The following is a 17564-nucleotide window of genomic DNA, read 5'->3' as shown; positions in this document are numbered from 1 at the left end:
ATTGGAAGTTCCAACGTGTTGGTGCACAAGCTGGGAGACGGCGGCTACATATCTGGCGAAGGAGGTCAGAGCGCTTCGGCGAAACGGAAAAAAATGAAGAAAACCCCGAAACATTTGCAAAAAATATACGGACGAGAGGGGTATCAAGACACATATTTTTAATAACGAGGTTAAATTGGTGTGCATAACAATGTAAAAAATGCGCATGAAAAAAATCTTCTTTTACATAAACTTGAACACCATGTTTCGACCCACTCATGACTGCCGCGCCGTCATAAGTTTGAGCTATCAATTTTGACTTCGCGTTGTAAGACTGTAACACTTCTTTCAGTACAGCCGATATCCCGCAAGCCGTGCGATCAACGATTGGTACAAAGCTGTGAAATCTCTCGGTAGGTTTACCATCTTTCACAAACCGAAAAATCACAGCCAGTTGGGAAACGCACGTGATGTCAGTTGTCTCGTCAGACTGAATCGAAAGGAACTGGCAATTCTCAATTTCCAGAGCCAAATGTTGTAAATAAATTTTATACATTGAGTCGAGCAAATCATTTTGGATATCCTTAGATGTCCCTTTCGAAACAGTTGCGGCATCAAGATGATCTCTCAATACTGTATCTAGGGATGCGGTGTATTCCACCATATCCAAAAATACCCCTCTATTAGAAGAGCTAGCCCGTTCATCGTGCCCACGGAGGGACAGCTCGTGACAACCAATGAACTTCAAAACTCCAATGACTTCGCGTTGTAAGACTGTAACACTTCTTTCAGTACAGCCGATATCCCGCAAGCCGTGCGATCAACGATTGGTACAAAGCTGTGAAATCTCTCGGTAGGTTTACCATCTTTCACAAACCGAAAAATCACAGCCAGTTGGGAAGCGCACGTGATGTCAGTTGTCTCGTCAGACTGAATCGAAAGGAACTGGCAATTCTCAATTTCCAGAGCCAAATGTTGTAAATAAATTTTATACATTGAGTCGAGCAAATCATTTTGGATATCCTTAGATGTCCCTTTCGAAACAGTTGCGGCATCAAGATGATCTCTCAATACTGTATCTAGGGATGCGGTGTATTCCACCATATCCAAAAATACCCCTCTATTAGAAGAGCTAGCCCGTTCATCGTGCCCACGGAGGGACAGCTCGTGACAACCAATGAACTTCAAAACATCTATCAATCGACCGAGAACATGGCGGTTTTTCTCGACGTTTTGGTTGTGCCGACGAATAGAAACCGCGCGTCCTTCATCCAACTGTGCTGCAATATTAACATTTCCGAATGTTCGGTATTTTACTGCATTGTCCAGATGCTTCATAGAAGATTGATGATCCCTGGCACGCTCGAAAAGATGATTAAGATCTCTAAAACCAAATTTACACCAACGTGAGTCGCGGGCGGTAGCATTTTTGTCCTCGCTGTAACACAACCATTCGTGTTTTTTATACCAAGTTTCTGCGCAGAATGTACGCCGACGCTTTCCTCCGTCATGGGATTGTTCCAGTGAACAATTTTTTGGTTGATAAGGCCCAAGACGTTGTACCTCTAATCTTTGTTCCAGCGGCAGCTGCAAAAACGGAGTGCGAAGTAGTGCATCAACCTTATTCATTATGAGGTCTAAGGCTAAGAAATGCAAAGCCGGAAAGAAGTGAGGAGCTCAAAAGGAATGTGAAAAATCGAAAGCAAATGGACTAAAGGTCTCTAACTGATTCAAATAGCCAAACAAGCGACAAAAACGAAGGCGAGGAAACTATCAACTCTTCAAGCAACCAACGAACGAGAAGGAATGCGTGAATATGTCAACACGTTGTTGTAAGAAACGTCGGCATTGTGTCGTCATAATTTCGGGGCTAGCCCCGATCGGCCCCGATGATTTAGTAAAAGAAACAGAAAACAAACGCGGCGAGTGGAAGATAAAAGAGAGAATACGATATACAATGAGCAACCGGGGCAAAATCGGCGTCGCCCCGTCGACTTTCGGCGAAGGCTTTGCGAGCGAAAAATGAACCATGTCGGGAGAATATGGATAGTGTAGACCAGTGATTCCCAAAGTGGGCGATATCGCCCCCCAGTGGGCGAAAGCGATACAGAGGGGGGCGAAAAAGTCTAAGGGGGCGATAGGGGGCGATTTCGCGAAACCTGTTTTATGTTCGGCGCATTTAAATCAGTACTCTGTGTGCATTCGCAGGCTTGAATCATGTGGGTGTTATTCACACGCGAAAGGATTTCTGGTCTCGTCTTCGCAGAAAGGTACGGTAGTTTGCGTATCCCAGTGGTCGGCAAAATACGGCCGGAGTAAAATAATCTGGCCCAGGACGATTCACTGAATGGACCTTTTCCCCGACCTTTGACCGCGGAAAATTTTTCCCATACTGATTATTTTAAGAGTAGTTTTGCGAGTTGTTGCCTGTAAAATGGGGTATTTGTTTCAAACTATCATTCTAATACACACCATTTAACAATTTGTTTTTTAAAAGTACCGATAAAGAATTTTAGCCTAGTCTATCACAGCTATTTTTACACTAATTTTTGATTGCTGTATTTAAGCTGAAACTCATAGAAATACAAAGTAATCATTGGCTTATTTGATTTATATTTAAATTTCCGAAAAACAACTAAAAACTAACGAATATAATTCAAAACGCAAAAATGAGGTAGTGTTCACGACCACGTCTAAAAATCTGTCTGAGTGAGAGTGTCTGAGCGGATGCGAAAGGGGGCATTGTTACGTTTTTTGCTTCTTGCTGATTGGCCAATGTCACGAAGTAAACATGGAAGTCTATGGTGGCCCATCGTTGTCACGTGTAAAATTTAAAAAAAAAATGAAAAAATAAAATGAAAAAGCGAAAATAAAAAAATAGTTGTGAAAAAACATAAAAATAATTGAAAAAATAGAAATAAAAAAAAAAATTGAAATTAAAAAAAAAATTGAAAAATAAAACAAAAACAAAAAAATTAAAAAAAAATTAAAATTGAAAAAAAAAATTAAAAAAAAAAAAAAATTGAAAAAAAAAGTGGATAAAAAGAAAATAAAAAGGTTGAAAACGATGGTCCGCCTCGTGGCCCATCGTTGTCACGCGTTTTTATTTTTGGAAAATTTGATGCTGCTTGGGACCAACGTTGTCAGGCTTAATCCTACACTCACAAATGTGTTTCCTGGGTTTCTAACTCACTACTGATTTTCATGAGCAATATCCAATAAATTCAACATGAAAATGTTCTATAAATTCTCCATGCTACAAGTTCAACCACAAGCAATATATTTATAATAATGATAAGAGAATATAGAATTGGATACGAAAATTTGTTTTTACGTGTAGAAGGTAATTTAATTGGAAAATGCTGCTTAACTGCTCAGTTGTCTGGACACTCGTGCGATGCCGGTACGGTACCGTCTGACCGTGCCGGTACCCATGCAATCACTCATGAAAGAATGGGAGATACGGATAGTCTCGTAGAATATAGACTACTGAAACACTCTCTGCGCCTGCCCCATACCGTACAGCCGTAACGTACCGATCCAGACAAATGATAAATCGCCCGTGCTCAACCATTTATTTCAATCCATACCTCGACTCACTATATTCTACTAGGATCAATTTAATTGTAATTAGACAAATGGAAACACGCAGAAAAGTTGATGCTGAGTGCAGGGGTTCAATAGCGCAGTAAATATTCGAATATATTGCAAAGCACTAAGGAAATAAAATTCATATTCTATTCGGGAGATTCATCACTGCTTAATTTTTGTAAGAATGTATCGTCTTAAAGAAAATATTTATCAAAATTTCAAAAATCATGCGAAAATATTCACTTCGATGTTTGGAAGTACATATTTGTGCAAACCATTATTTTTGAAAATGAACATTACAAAGAACAAGCAAAGATGTGGGTTTGGTGATGCCCATTTAGAAAATGTTTCAATCTTGGCGTCGTAAAGATATCCAGTGTGATGCAGCAACAAGACAGTGTCACATTAAATGTCATAGTGATATTTTTTCAATAAGACGACTAAGTTAAGTTCACGAATTGTCGCAGTTTTCGCACGCTGTTCCGTTTTTAACTTTCAAAAAATATATGCGACCCGCAAAAGACTAGCAACCCTAAATTTTGTCCTGCGAGCGACATAAAATTTGCCGACCCCTTGGCCCTAAAAAACACTATAAACTATGATTTGTCTTCTTATTTGGTATGTAATATATTCGTTTCTGACTTCATATTTTTTTGGTAGTGGAGGGGGGCGATGAAGTTGTATAAACTACTTTAGGGGGGCGTTGGTCAAAAAAGTTTGGGAACCACTGGTGTAGACAGTCTGTGCAACCGATATTGAGGTATTTTTCGAATATTTTTTATTATACCGAAAAAACAACCGAGGCATTGCCCCGGTTGGCCCTATTGACGCGCCGCCACTGGTATACGCGTACATAGATTTACTTCGACTTCGCAGTCGCCAAACCATGAAAAAAAATTGATTGATAAGGTTGCAGGGTACAAAACTACGGAATTTAAACAAAATATGTACGTGTTTGCTTGCTTAAAAATTATGAATGTCACTCGTGCGCGCGCGCACAGGCCAAAGAATTATGTTTGCTAAAAATTATGGAATATTTTTTGGGGGAATGAGATCGTGGGAATAGCTATATTTCAATGACATGATTCTACATTTCAAGATAGGATAGGATTTACATATTTATCCCGGGGGAGAGGAAAGCCGATAAGACGGCTTATCCATATAGCGAACCACGGCCTCTCGTCCGGTTACCATCCCAAGTCGGGTATGGGATTAGTTATATTGTTTGTTTTCGGAAGCATGGACTTGGTGGTGGAGGAAGCCGTAACCGACCAGCGGTTACGTGAATCACCCAACGACGGCGAGGAGTCCAGCAATCCTCTCGCACATAACCATCCCTGCATGGGATGCGAACCCATGCAGAGTATTTAGAGGTGCGGTGGCGAGCGTATTCCTAACGCTCAGCCCGTCGAGCCACACCACCGCGCCGCATCGTCTAAATAAAACTTTTCTTAGTTATTGTTGTGTGAGGATTATGTCTGTGGGGCCCTTATCCACACATATGCAACTCGAAACTGGCACCGAATGCAAGCGTCCATAAAATTCATAGGTTTCATTCAAGGCTCGGCGGTACTTTCCCAGCATTTAGGAATACGCTCGCCACCGCACCTCTGATTACCCTCCGTGGGTTCGAATCCCATGCGGGGATAGTTTCGTGTGAGAAGATTGCTTGAAACCTCTCTGCCGTAGGGTGTTTCACGTAATCGCTGGTCGGTTGCGGCTCCCTCTATCATTAGTCCGGCAGATAAGGGGACCTTTTTGGCCCAAGTTTGATTTCAGACATAAAGTTTTTTTTATTTGTGATTATTCATCTTGGGGTCATTGCCCATCATTTCTACATGGGTGTGGAGTTTGCAGCCTTGAGCAATTTTTTTTACGGCTCGATATTTGTATTAGTGTTTTTCGTCAAACCTGTGCATCATGATGACGCACAACCTGAATCATAACCTGTTACAATACTATGTTCAGGTTGTGCGCAATCTTGGTGCACAAACTACGCAAGCACCAAATTTACTAGGAAATAAAATCAATAACTTTTAGGTATTTATCGAGATATTTGTATTAGAGTTTTTCGTCAAACATGTGCATCATGATGACGCACAACCTGAATCATAACCTGTTACAATACTATGTTCAGGTTGTGGGCAATCTTGGTGCACAAACTACGCAAGCATCAAATTTACTAGGAAATAAAATCATCAACATCATAGGTATTTGTTGAGCCCAGCTTTGGGTCGCGACCCATATACAGTATATGGAAATACTGTCGAAACATACGCGTAAAATAAAGAGTACTATTTCAAAATACCCGTTTTTGTTGCAATTAACAATACAAGTCTGCTAATGCAGTCGCCAGTGGTTCAAGTGGATATACACCCGGTGGAGAACAGTCAATTATTTGTTAGCGAGAATTGTTATGCAGCGGGATGATCACGACGACGCAGAAAAAGATAATGATATCACGAGAACAAGAATGAGAAAAATGCTACATTTTATGGTATATCCCTGAGAAAGAATGTAGTTCATTCTTATGTTCCATGCCAATGCTTTTCAAACTACCAAAGACTCTCAACACTTTTGCTTCTTCTCTTCTATAAAAATTCATTGTTATTATATATTCGCATTTCCATCTGTTTGTTCGTGCTCCCAGATAGCCAATCAGCGGCCTCCAAGGAGGACGGGGTCCCCTTTTAATAAACCATGTCATAAACTAAAAGAGGCTTGCCTGTTGTCATGCTGTCCCTGGAATTCAGCTACAACAAAAATTTCACGAAAACGGATTTTTAAATTTTATGATTTTATTAATATTCTCAACAATGAATGATATACGGGTGGTATAATGCCAAGTTATTCCAACAACATGATCATGTTTTGCAATTTACAACCAATATTTTGTATGGAACTTTGTTTGACAGAGCCCCAAGAGCTCTAACTACACATATCAAAAATGTGAGGCCAAAATAGTCACACTACAACATTGTCGAATGTGCTGTATTTACGATAGATAACAGGTTTACCAAGAAGAATTACATGAAAAATGGTAAAATAAAGATCAATTCAGTAATATCCACTTGGTGATATGCATATGTTGATGATTTTATGTGTTTATTTCGGAAGTTTATTAACAGAATTAATCGTGGTTGCTGGGGATGTTTTAAAAAAGGTTGCATGGAGAAACGTTTTCACAAAATGTCAAGGTTTGATGGTAGTAGGGAAGTAGGAAAATTACCCAAATGTTTTTTTTTCATTTGATAACCCCGCCACAGAACTTCCCCCCGATAAGTATACGCAGCAATTGCGAGAGGCAGAAATGCCAAGATGGGATTTCATCGCATTGCAAACCAATATTAGCAATTCTTATATATATTCGCGCATTCCCATCTGAACAGCGTGGAAAAGATTATACCCATCTACACACTTTAAGAACTATGTCAGATGAGCGTCATATTATCGAATATCAGTAGAGGAATAGTGCAATGGGAAAAGACATATAAGGCGGAACTTTCAGTAGTATGCAATCAAATAATCTTATTGTATATATAATATATATTTAAAAACATTTCGTCACGCCAGCTGCAGTCCGAAACTTTTTGTCTCTGGCTGAGCTTAGATACCAATTGGCACTCATGTAAACTGGTAAGACTGTAAGAGGCACGCGATGGAGCAGATACAAAGAGTATACATCCCCCAGCTGTCATTTGAGTGGGTACTGCTGTTTTTATTGCAGATGTTACTGATCTTTCTGTATTAAAGATTTACTGGCATCACCGATTTAAGGATGTTGAAAACCAACACGCTATATTACAAAACTTACTTTCAACACGCGGTTTGAATGAATGAAAAAGCTGAAACTAGTATTCTTTAGAACAGCATACAAATTCTATGGAATGAAATCATACACAAAAGCTCGTTAAAAACCTATAGCTCAATAATCAAGTGGAATTTGATGCATGTGCGCAAAAATGTGCGCGTTACTACGTACAACCGAAGCACGCAGGAAAATGTGTGTGATGTACTAGTATTCAAAACGTTTGACTCAACTATGTTGGCATAACAGGTGCACATCTCGGTTTCGCATACGCATACTTTCTATCTCCACAAGGATATATTAATTTTGCCAAAGTCAATGCAGCACTGAAAGGTTGCGGTTCTTCCAAAAGAAAACACGTTACACATCTTTAGTTACCAGTGGATGATTTTACATGGCCTTGTTCGGAGTGAAAGACGAGGTCAAATATTCCAATCCAATTCAACTAATAAAATATTTCCCAAGTCCCGAAGCTTAAACTAGGAAAACGAAATGCGCGCGGCAACGCAAATGTAGTTTGAAGAGCGCAATAGAAAGTGGCTAGATGCTGTCGATGGATCTTGGCTTGTATTAGTGAAATAAACTACCATTTATTCTACTAAAATTAAATTTCTGACATTGTAAGAAGATTCAATGTTACTATGTATGCAAAAATAAACCATGTAGTTATGAAATAATTGTTTTAACAAAAAGGCGCTCCTGAAGTATTCGTACCAAGATGGCGCACAACCTGAACATTGTATGTTTACCAGGTTAGGGTTCAGGATGTGCGTCATCTTGAACCGAATACTTTGAATCCACTTAAAAAAAATTGCTCAACATTATATACTCCACACCCACCTGGGTATCATTATATATGTCCTATACATTATATCTAAACAATAAAAAAAACTTTATGTCCCAAAACAATGTTAAGGCCCGATTCTGCCGGACTACCATGTGCATGTTCCCGGGATACATATGTAAATCATATCCTAAGGCGCGCTGCCAAGCGTCTATCCATGTAAAAAATCCTGTGCTCCGAAACCATATATCCAAACCTCAAATCACCTGTACAAATGCACTGGATCTATTTTAGCTGTTCCAAGAATTATCGATATTTCTTGTACCAAGGTTTATATACATCAGGGTGGTCCAAGGTTGTCGGCTCCGGGGGCCACAAAATTATTTTTACATTGTTCGCGGGCCACAATAAAGCCAGGAATAGGTAAACAGTGCAATACAAAACAAACACTTTTATTGTGCAAACACAGTATTTGTTATTTGTCAAGCTAAAGCATGCAAAAAACACTAAAAAAAATTAACGAAACCTGCAAAAGTCTTTCTATATCTACATTTAGTGTCATAATTTAAACTCTTCATAACTGAAAAAGTGCTTCCGCAAATGTAAGTGTTTTCGAACATCGATGAAATTTTCAAAACAAAATCTTACTTTGTAAAATGCTCATTGCTCACAAGATTCTAAAATGACGTTTTAAATTACGTTCTTTTGCCACCGACATATCAAACAAGCATTGTGGTATTCTCCCTCCCACATCCAGTTAAAAATTTGTTTGAATTCGTCAGCTTTCTTTTCAAACTCGTGTTTACCAAATAACTGCAAATTGATTGACAAATGTGAGGTACAGAAGGATAATTATTAAATTTTCTGACATATACGCAGCATTTTTTAATACCGTTTAGTATAGTTGCAAAAAACAACCGGCATGAATTATATTGTTAGACCACAACATTATTATTTAGTTATCAGGCATAGCCAGCCTGGGCTAATAGAATCCGCATTCGATTTTTAGTTTTCTATGCTGCCTAAATTGTCAGTACATATTTCCGACCAAAAAGATAGAAGCTAGATAACAATTTGGACTGCCAATCACATCATTCAAATTCGCTAGTTGCCTCAGCCGGCCATAACACTAGTCACTTCAGTGACATTAGTGATGTAACAGTAGGTCAAAGGATCTGGTTAATTTTTTGACGAAAAACACCAAATGTGATTTTTTGATTACTCTCCGAATTCGACGCGGGCCACAGATAATTAAATAGTTGTAAAAATGGTGTCGGGTATGGTATTAGTTATTTATTTGTTTTTTCGGAAGCACGGACTTGGTAGTAGAGGAAGCCGTAACCGACCAGCGGTTACGTGAACCACCCTACGGCAGCGAGGAGTCCAGCGATCCTCTCGCACATAACCATCCCGCATGGGATTCGAGCCTGCGAGCCCACGCAGAGTAATTAGAGGTGCGGTGGTTAGCGTGTTCCTATCGCTTAACACGACGAGCCACATCGCCGCGCCATATGGCGATACAGGGTCCCGACCCAAATTTGGCGTAACAATAAACGTTTTAGCAGCCACTCGGACACTATTGTGTCAATCAGGCAGATTTTCATGTCAATATTACCTCGTTTTTTTGCGTGCTAATTGTTAGTTTTTAGTTGTGTTTTGGTAAATATACGTCTAAATCAAATAACTCAATTGTCATTTTGTCTTCGTAGGAGTTTTATTTTAATTGCAGTAATTAAACATTAGTCTAGACTCTAGATATACCTGTGATAGACTAGGCTAAAATTTTCTACCTTCACATTTAAATGAAAGGTTGTTGAACGTTTCGAATTAACATGATGGTTTGAAAAAAAAAACGGTTTATAAGCGCTAACTCGCACTCTTAAAAGAGGTGCCAACAATTTTGCACAGATTTTTTCCAGGGATCGAAAGTCTAAGAAACATTCACACAACATTACGTATTTGTTTGCATTGTTATTATCCTACTACGTAGTCAATTGTTTTGTTTCGCAGCCGTGCAAGGTTAGCAGTAGCTGTGTGGAATTGATGATACAACATATAACGAGATTTTATGTGCCAAGTTTCATATAATTTTGTGCAAGAAAATTGCTAATGTCAGTAACAGTCTTAATATATATATATATACCTAATTACATTCCTACCAAATGCTTGGGTCGCAAAAAATTAGAAAAGAAATTTTTGTCTCGCGCCAAAAGGTAGTTGTGGACCCCTGCATTACAGCACACCGGAATCTATCCAAAATAAAAATCAGATTGAGAAAGTACTTTCACACGCAAAAAGTTGGCCAGAAAAGTCTCATAGAATACTTTATTAACTGTCTACGGACGGTTTGTTGGAAACAGCAAAACTGATTGAACCTGGTTCAAATTTGAAATCAGAAAACCTGAAGATTGGCACCGTACTAAGTTGTTTTTGTATATCTGGATAATCTTGTTGCCAAAGACATTTAATTGTACCTGATTACATTCGTATTACGCAGTCATCTGGGATATGTAATGTGCCCAATCTATGGCATTACGTATCAAACACAATAGAATAGATAGTACACATTGTTAGAAATATAACTTTTATCATTTGCTATTAGTTTTTATGTGGATTTGCATCTGTGTAACAGGGCTTTCAACTCGAAAATGACCGATGCAGAAAGAAGTTCAACTTTTTAAGTAACTTCAATACTCGAGTCAAAAGTAGAATTAAGACCATAATATGGAGCTTACAAATATTTCTGAATAACCTTTAAAGCTGATTTATCGGGGCCACGTAATTATCTGACACAAAGTCGACATATCTATCATTTTGTTATTATGTTGTTGTTATTATTCTTACTATCATTACCTTATGGATAATCGCTTTTTTTTATTTACTAATAGACTAATTGCGGTACTCCCTTAGTATGTATACCAGGTTGGGTTTAGGCCATAATTTTATACAGATTTCTTTATTTTAGTTCTATTACGAGTTCGGGACTATTTTGGTTAGCTAAGTGAATATACCCTCTGCCCATTGGTTTCCGTACCTTTACACAACTCAATATAAAGTAGGCGAACAAAATCAGTTACCTCCATATTGGTACACATACTTCTGGAGCGCCCCAATTGCTTTGAAATCTCGGTGAAAGATTGTATTTTTTCCTAGAAGGCTATTACATTTATTTGTTTCTAATTTTCTGCAAGATCTTATATTGCATCTAAAATGCGCTGTATATTTTTTAATTATGGGAACACGTTTTTATGATGGCTCTGTCTTCCACGTTTTCAGGACATCGTGACGATCGGTACCAGTAGTCTGTGACAGATTGCATACTCGTACGACGGCGTTTTGGAATTCGTGTCCATATATTTAATCATCGCTCTCTTGTTCAACTAGGATTTTAAACCTCGTGCAAAAGTGTTTAATATTCATCGCGAAATATAATTAATAGTATTCTATTGTGACATGCACCTTCACTTGTATGCAGAACTTTCGATTGATTTACGAGTCGTCTCCAGTAAGACGTTCATTAAAAAAAATTAAAAATTTGCATATGAATTCATATTTCATGTGACATCTCTTTTGTATCCGATGGGCCGTCTGACTTCGAAACGCTGTAGTATCGCACGGGTAGTGACATTAGACCACCAGGTTACAAGATTCAATAAGAAACTATTCCACTTACTATTTGTAGTGTGAAAATTAGTACAATACAATAAAAATATTTAGATAATCTTTGATTAAATATAATTATTCAAAATTACTGGTAGTTTCTGATATGTTTTGACAAGAAACTTTAATTTATGACAAACAATGCAAATCTCATATTCGGATATAGATATTCCTATCCCGGAATCAAATTGACCTAATGAAACAAATAAGAGATCAACTATTTTTGTACAGTACTACCTATACATGTTGCACAATTGAACCAAAATTTTTTTTTTCAAAGATTAAAGCCAATCTGAATGGAAAATTGTACATCATATATATCGCGTCTCACTCCTTCCACACTTGTCCCACTTGATATTGTTTACCAGTTACAATCGCAAGTCATCACAGACCGAACAAATATACGTAAAGCAAAAAAAAACAATGAATAAGGTTCTAAATTAAATGAAAGTTTTTATTTTGTTCAGAAAAATTCGCTATCCGACTATTTGCTCCACATTTTTTTATAAAATCGATTTAGCAGAAGAGAATGAAATTGAAAAATTTTTCAATTCGTTGGATGATAGCACAGCACACTTCATTATATTTCAATTTTATTTATATAATTAATTATAAAACTCATATTTTACATCATTCATTATATAAATTCATCGATACTAATTGATATAATTTATCCATGTCAGACAAACGCTATAAAGTAGATCATTACTTCTTATGGCATGGCTTCATATATATGTCATATTAAATAAACTTGATTTAATATCAGACACCGTGTATATGATTTGCAAATCAATATTTGCATGGATCACATATTAAGAATGATTTTTAATTTAGTAAACCCAGTTTATCCACAGCTCTTGTTTGGTGGAACGTAATTTTTAAAACCTTATCTTCTCATTACGGTTTTTATTTAATAACTCTTGGCTGACATTTCTCATCACTATCAAATGAATCATGATTCGCATATAGAACGATCATTCATATTGCATTTTGCATATGAGATCAATTTTCATGTTGGTCGATATAGAGAAGGAGATCAGATATGATTTGTAAAAACACACGACAATATGCATAATGCGTATTAGCAATAATCAGCATCTGCGTTTTGAACAAGATGTATCAACCAACCCCAATTACCTCTTCTTATAGCCAAAAATGAATATTAATATTGAGATAAAAGTAGTATTCCCCGATATAGAATGTTGATGGAGAAATTCGCAAGTTGTGTGAATATTGCAGGTTCAGTGCTTGTGTTGCAGCATTCTTATTCTATGCAACATAATATTTAAAGAAACATTTGTTAATCGATACAGTCTAAGGTGATTTACATCATTATAAGATTGATTACAAAACAGTGTCGCGACGTCGATAAAAGTACATCACTGACCAAAATCTTGTTAGACAGCAGTTTCTCGTCACACAAGATGAACGTCTTCGTATTTCTCGCCGCGTTTGTGGCAATCGTCAATGCTGAAAGTACGTGCAAAGTACCAGATAGATTTGAAGAAGTGGATTGGGCTAGGGTAAGATTTTATTTTGAACTTTAGGAAAATTCTGATATTCGCTAAGTATGATCTTTCAAGATTCCGGACTCTCTAATTATAATACAATTTTTTACCTTCACATTTTCGGGTAACGGATAAGATAACACCGTTAAAAATTACCACTCACATTTTTCTCGTTATAGGCAAGAAGATAATGCATAATGCTCTTAACATGTTTCTTAGGGTTGGTGCGGGTTTGTGCCCAGTGTTTTTTTTTTCGTAAATATTCCACGGACCGGTTGCTACGATGAAATGTATATTATATAAATTGTCATGTTGCATCAATGCCTGCCCAAACCCTAACGCCTCTTAATAAAAAGCTTGGTTATGACCAGGAAATGAGGTCAAAGGATGTATACAGAAGGCGTTGAAGTTTGAATTATGTATTTGACCACTGTGATTCGGGATCGGGTGCAAGTCCAACAATGACATTCGAAAAATATAAATCATTAATTTGCATCATGATCAATATTTTCAATATTTAAAAATTCTCAAGATTTTAAGAGTGAATATGTTTCAATGAAGGAAATATTCATTTACATATACGCGATTTAATTTGTAATATCTGTAAGTAAAAAACGAGGAAGTCGAGGGAGGAAGTAGTTGGAGTCAATGCAATAAAGAATGGGAAGCTCCGACTCGAGCATGGGTTATAATCTTTGTGCCACATCTAACGTGTGCTAATCTTATATAAATTCGCACATAGAAAATGTATCCCAATTCCTGACACACGCTTGGTTATCAATTGAAATTGACTCATATCAAATGTTTCTTCGCGTTTAGAGCAGAAATCATGAAAACAATTGCTATCAGTGTGTGCACGGTGCACACAAAAATTTAATAAAATATTTACCTCTATCCATGCAAGCTTCAAACTCCACTCTGCTGTTATCTATGATTGCTCCCTGTATTAAAATACAGTAAGATGTGAATTGTGAATCATTAATTAGTAAACTAACTGATATGTTTCAGTCGAAAATTTGGATACATATTTAATAACTCGGCGCTTTTAATTGATTTTTAGGGTACTCCTGAAGTATGCGCACCAAGATGTCGCATAACCTCAACCCTAACCTGGTACACAACCTAAATTCAGGTTATGCCCCATCTTGTTGCACAGACTTCAGGAGTTCCTTTTTCAGAGGAGTCTTGTGTTTACTGCAGTACTTGGACATCAGTTTCAAAAATAATAGATTCAACTTTTTTGATAATTTTGAATTTTTGATAATTAATTGTATGTATATACATCGCTGTTTTTTTTAAAAGCCGATTTGTTTGAAAGTGCCAAATCAAGAAAAATTGCAACAGAAATGGTGAATTTTTTTCTTATTTTAAAAACTTGTTTTTTTTTTCTCTTCATAGCTGAGAAGTATTTTCTGGTACGACGCCGTTGACATTCCATCTCAACCATTTCTGGTTGATTGTTTCAACTGGTTGGACTACGTACCAAATCATCATGGCGTATTTTTGATCCTCGAAGAACTCATTCTGAGGTAAAACTAGCAATGAGCTTTATTCATGTCTCTTGGCTGATCAAGTTGTTCGGAAAGATGAAAACAAAGAACATATTATTTGTCTGCATCACTATATTAAACTCACTTTTTTAAATCAGCTTTACATTACATTAACGTATATTAGATTTTTTGTTAGCCGGTATCATTCAATCGAGCCAAGCAATAGATCGATGTATTTTTGTTGGTTTCAGCAACCCACTCACTCCAAACGTGTTCGTTCAAGATTATAAACGAGTTCGTCCAGGAATCTACCGTCCCGATCCTGTAAGAGGTAAGGGCAATACAGTTTACGATAGGCAAGAAAGTATTCGAATTAGTTTTTTTGAAGAAACTGCTCTTATCGACAAGAATTCATTTTTTGCGGTGGGTAATGCAGTCGTAATGTAGGTATATTGAATTATTAAACCAAACACCAAACTACGACTAACTCGGCTATTGGACACGTAGTGGACATAACGATCGTTTCGAAATTTTGTTATTATTTCTCTCCATCAACACGTTTTGAAGAAATCGATTTTCTCTTCGAATACTGGACCAATTGCTTTGAAATTTTCAGTGGTTAAAGATAAAAATTTTCTCCAGAAGGCTATTACTTTTTTTTCGCTATGACTCATCAAAATTATGTGTTTCTACGTGTCCATATATTTGAGCATAGCTCTCTTGTTTTAATTTGGATCATTTTGAACTGGTATTTCCTGTTTAGTTCCATTGCAACATAATGCTTGGCAATATGATAAAAACATTTGTATGAGGGTATGCTCCCGCGTGAGGATAAGTGTCTGGACATGATGATTCCACAGCTTTGATTAAGGTTTAGTTTCAATGTTCAAAGTTGCCCAATCCGTCATAAACTATATAATTCAGGGTGGTCCAAGGTTGCGAGTTTGGCGGGCCGCAAAAACTTTCGAGGATGTCTCGCGGGCCGTAGTCGGAGAGAAGAACCCAAATGTGACCAAAACAGCAGCTTTACTCACTTTAAATATGCTTAGAGTTTACCGTTCTAATCAGTTGGAGGAAGATATATAAATGCTAAAGCCTTTAGTTATTTTTAAATTGCTTCCCGAAAAATACCGTGGTATTTTCGGTATCTTTTCTCATGTTTGGTTTTGTAATGTCGCTTCAAATTATATTCTTTCGTGGCAGATATTACTTGAAAACACACCAGACCTACAGAATAGTTTAAAATATAACTCAAAAATGTTTGGCCAATTAATACAAAATATCTGCGAATGATTTAGTACACACTAAAATTGCTCTGCGGGCCGCACGGAATGTGTCGGCGGGCCGCGGTTTGGATCACCCTGAACTATATTTTAAAACGCACACGATTCTAACAACACTGTTTAATAAAATTATACAGCTGAAGAATACTACAACGTTACATACAAAGCACTTGAGCACAAAGGAATGGGACATGAAAAACTTGACACTTTCTTGAAGCAAAGTATGTATCGAGATTGGAGTGATTCTTAAGTAGTGTATTGGGAGAGCTTGAATAATCAAGTTTATTTTTGTTCACTATGCAGGTGCTTACGTCATACATACCTGGGATTGGTGGTTCATCACTGACTACAAAAAATTTGCTGTCACTCTGGTGTGCCGTTACGGAAGTAAGTACATCACTATTATAGTAAGGTTTCCTTCTTTATACTATGCTTATATTGCATAATCAAAAATAATATTATATAATAGTACAATATAAGTATATCGGCAAATAATTTTTTTCTTTTCATTATGTATTTATAGAATTCCAGGGTTTCGCTAAAAATATTCATCCAGAATTCAGCGGTGACGAATTTCTAGAACTTAGAAATCTCTTGCTGGACCATGGAATCTCCACCAAACTTCAAGTGAAAACCGGATGCATTAAAGAAAACGTCCAAATGTATGGAAAGAAATAGACCTTGCCGTGCGAGAGATTCAATAATGGAAAAGATACAAAATAAGCATAAATTAAATCTTCTCCTCCATTACAAAATTATCATTTTCATGATTTATGAAAGTCTGCAACTGAAAGCATTATTTGATAAGTTATTGCTCATTCCTTTCGTGTTTTCACTCATTCCATTCCACTATATAATTGATTTAAACATGCCTTTTAGAAAGATATCTTTATTCAAATTATTCATTATCATGCTTTGTTGATTTAAAATCCAATTTTAATCTTTCATATCTGCGATTTAAAAATTCAATCACCACTTTTTCACATTATACCACCAATAAAGATAAAATTAGCAATATTGATTATTATTTGTGTTGTCCGCATTAGTAAAAACATATCAGAATGCATATTATATCACAACTACAGTGCATACTTATTACCAATGGTTTGAGTAAGATAGTACAACTATGGATTGCATTTGGCACATGATGATTTCCTAAGTCAAAAACCTAATACCACTGATCCTTGGATCACTTGTTATATTCGATGGTCGTTTTCAAGGGGTGACCGTACATTTGAACCCATGTTTATATCCGCGGGTTCAATCTATATGCGGGTGCCAAAACCCATGGGTTAGGGTTAGTATTGGTTCAAATATCCGTAAAACGAAAAATTTCGGTACAATAGTATGTAGGTGCAGTTGTCGTGGGTTCAGATGTACGTGGGTTCGAATGTAATGGACCCGTTCTAAAGGACATACAATGGAAGTTTTTTCAACAGACTTTTTGCTAACATAATTTTA

The 17564-nt window shown here is 36.9% G+C and overlaps 1 protein-coding gene across 1 annotated transcript; it reads left to right on the top strand.

Moving 5' to 3' along the window:
* The first annotated feature begins 13190 nt into the window (after positions 1–13190).
* Positions 13191–17124, top strand: LOC120329388 (uncharacterized). Its single transcript, XM_039395997.2, has 6 exons — positions 13191–13345; positions 14729–14859; positions 15072–15151; positions 16241–16324; positions 16407–16490; positions 16627–17124. Exons 1-6 carry the CDS (start codon positions 13247–13249, stop codon positions 16779–16781), a joined length of 633 nt encoding a protein of 210 aa, XP_039251931.2. The 5' UTR covers positions 13191–13246; the 3' UTR covers positions 16782–17124.
* The last annotated feature ends 440 nt before the right edge of the window (positions 17125–17564 follow it).

This window comes from Styela clava, chromosome 12 (assembly GCF_964204865.1).
Source record: "Styela clava chromosome 12, kaStyClav1.hap1.2, whole genome shotgun sequence".
Classification (NCBI taxonomy): domain Eukaryota; kingdom Metazoa; phylum Chordata; class Ascidiacea; order Stolidobranchia; family Styelidae; genus Styela; species Styela clava.
This window is presented reverse-complemented; position numbering and strand designations above follow the sequence as displayed.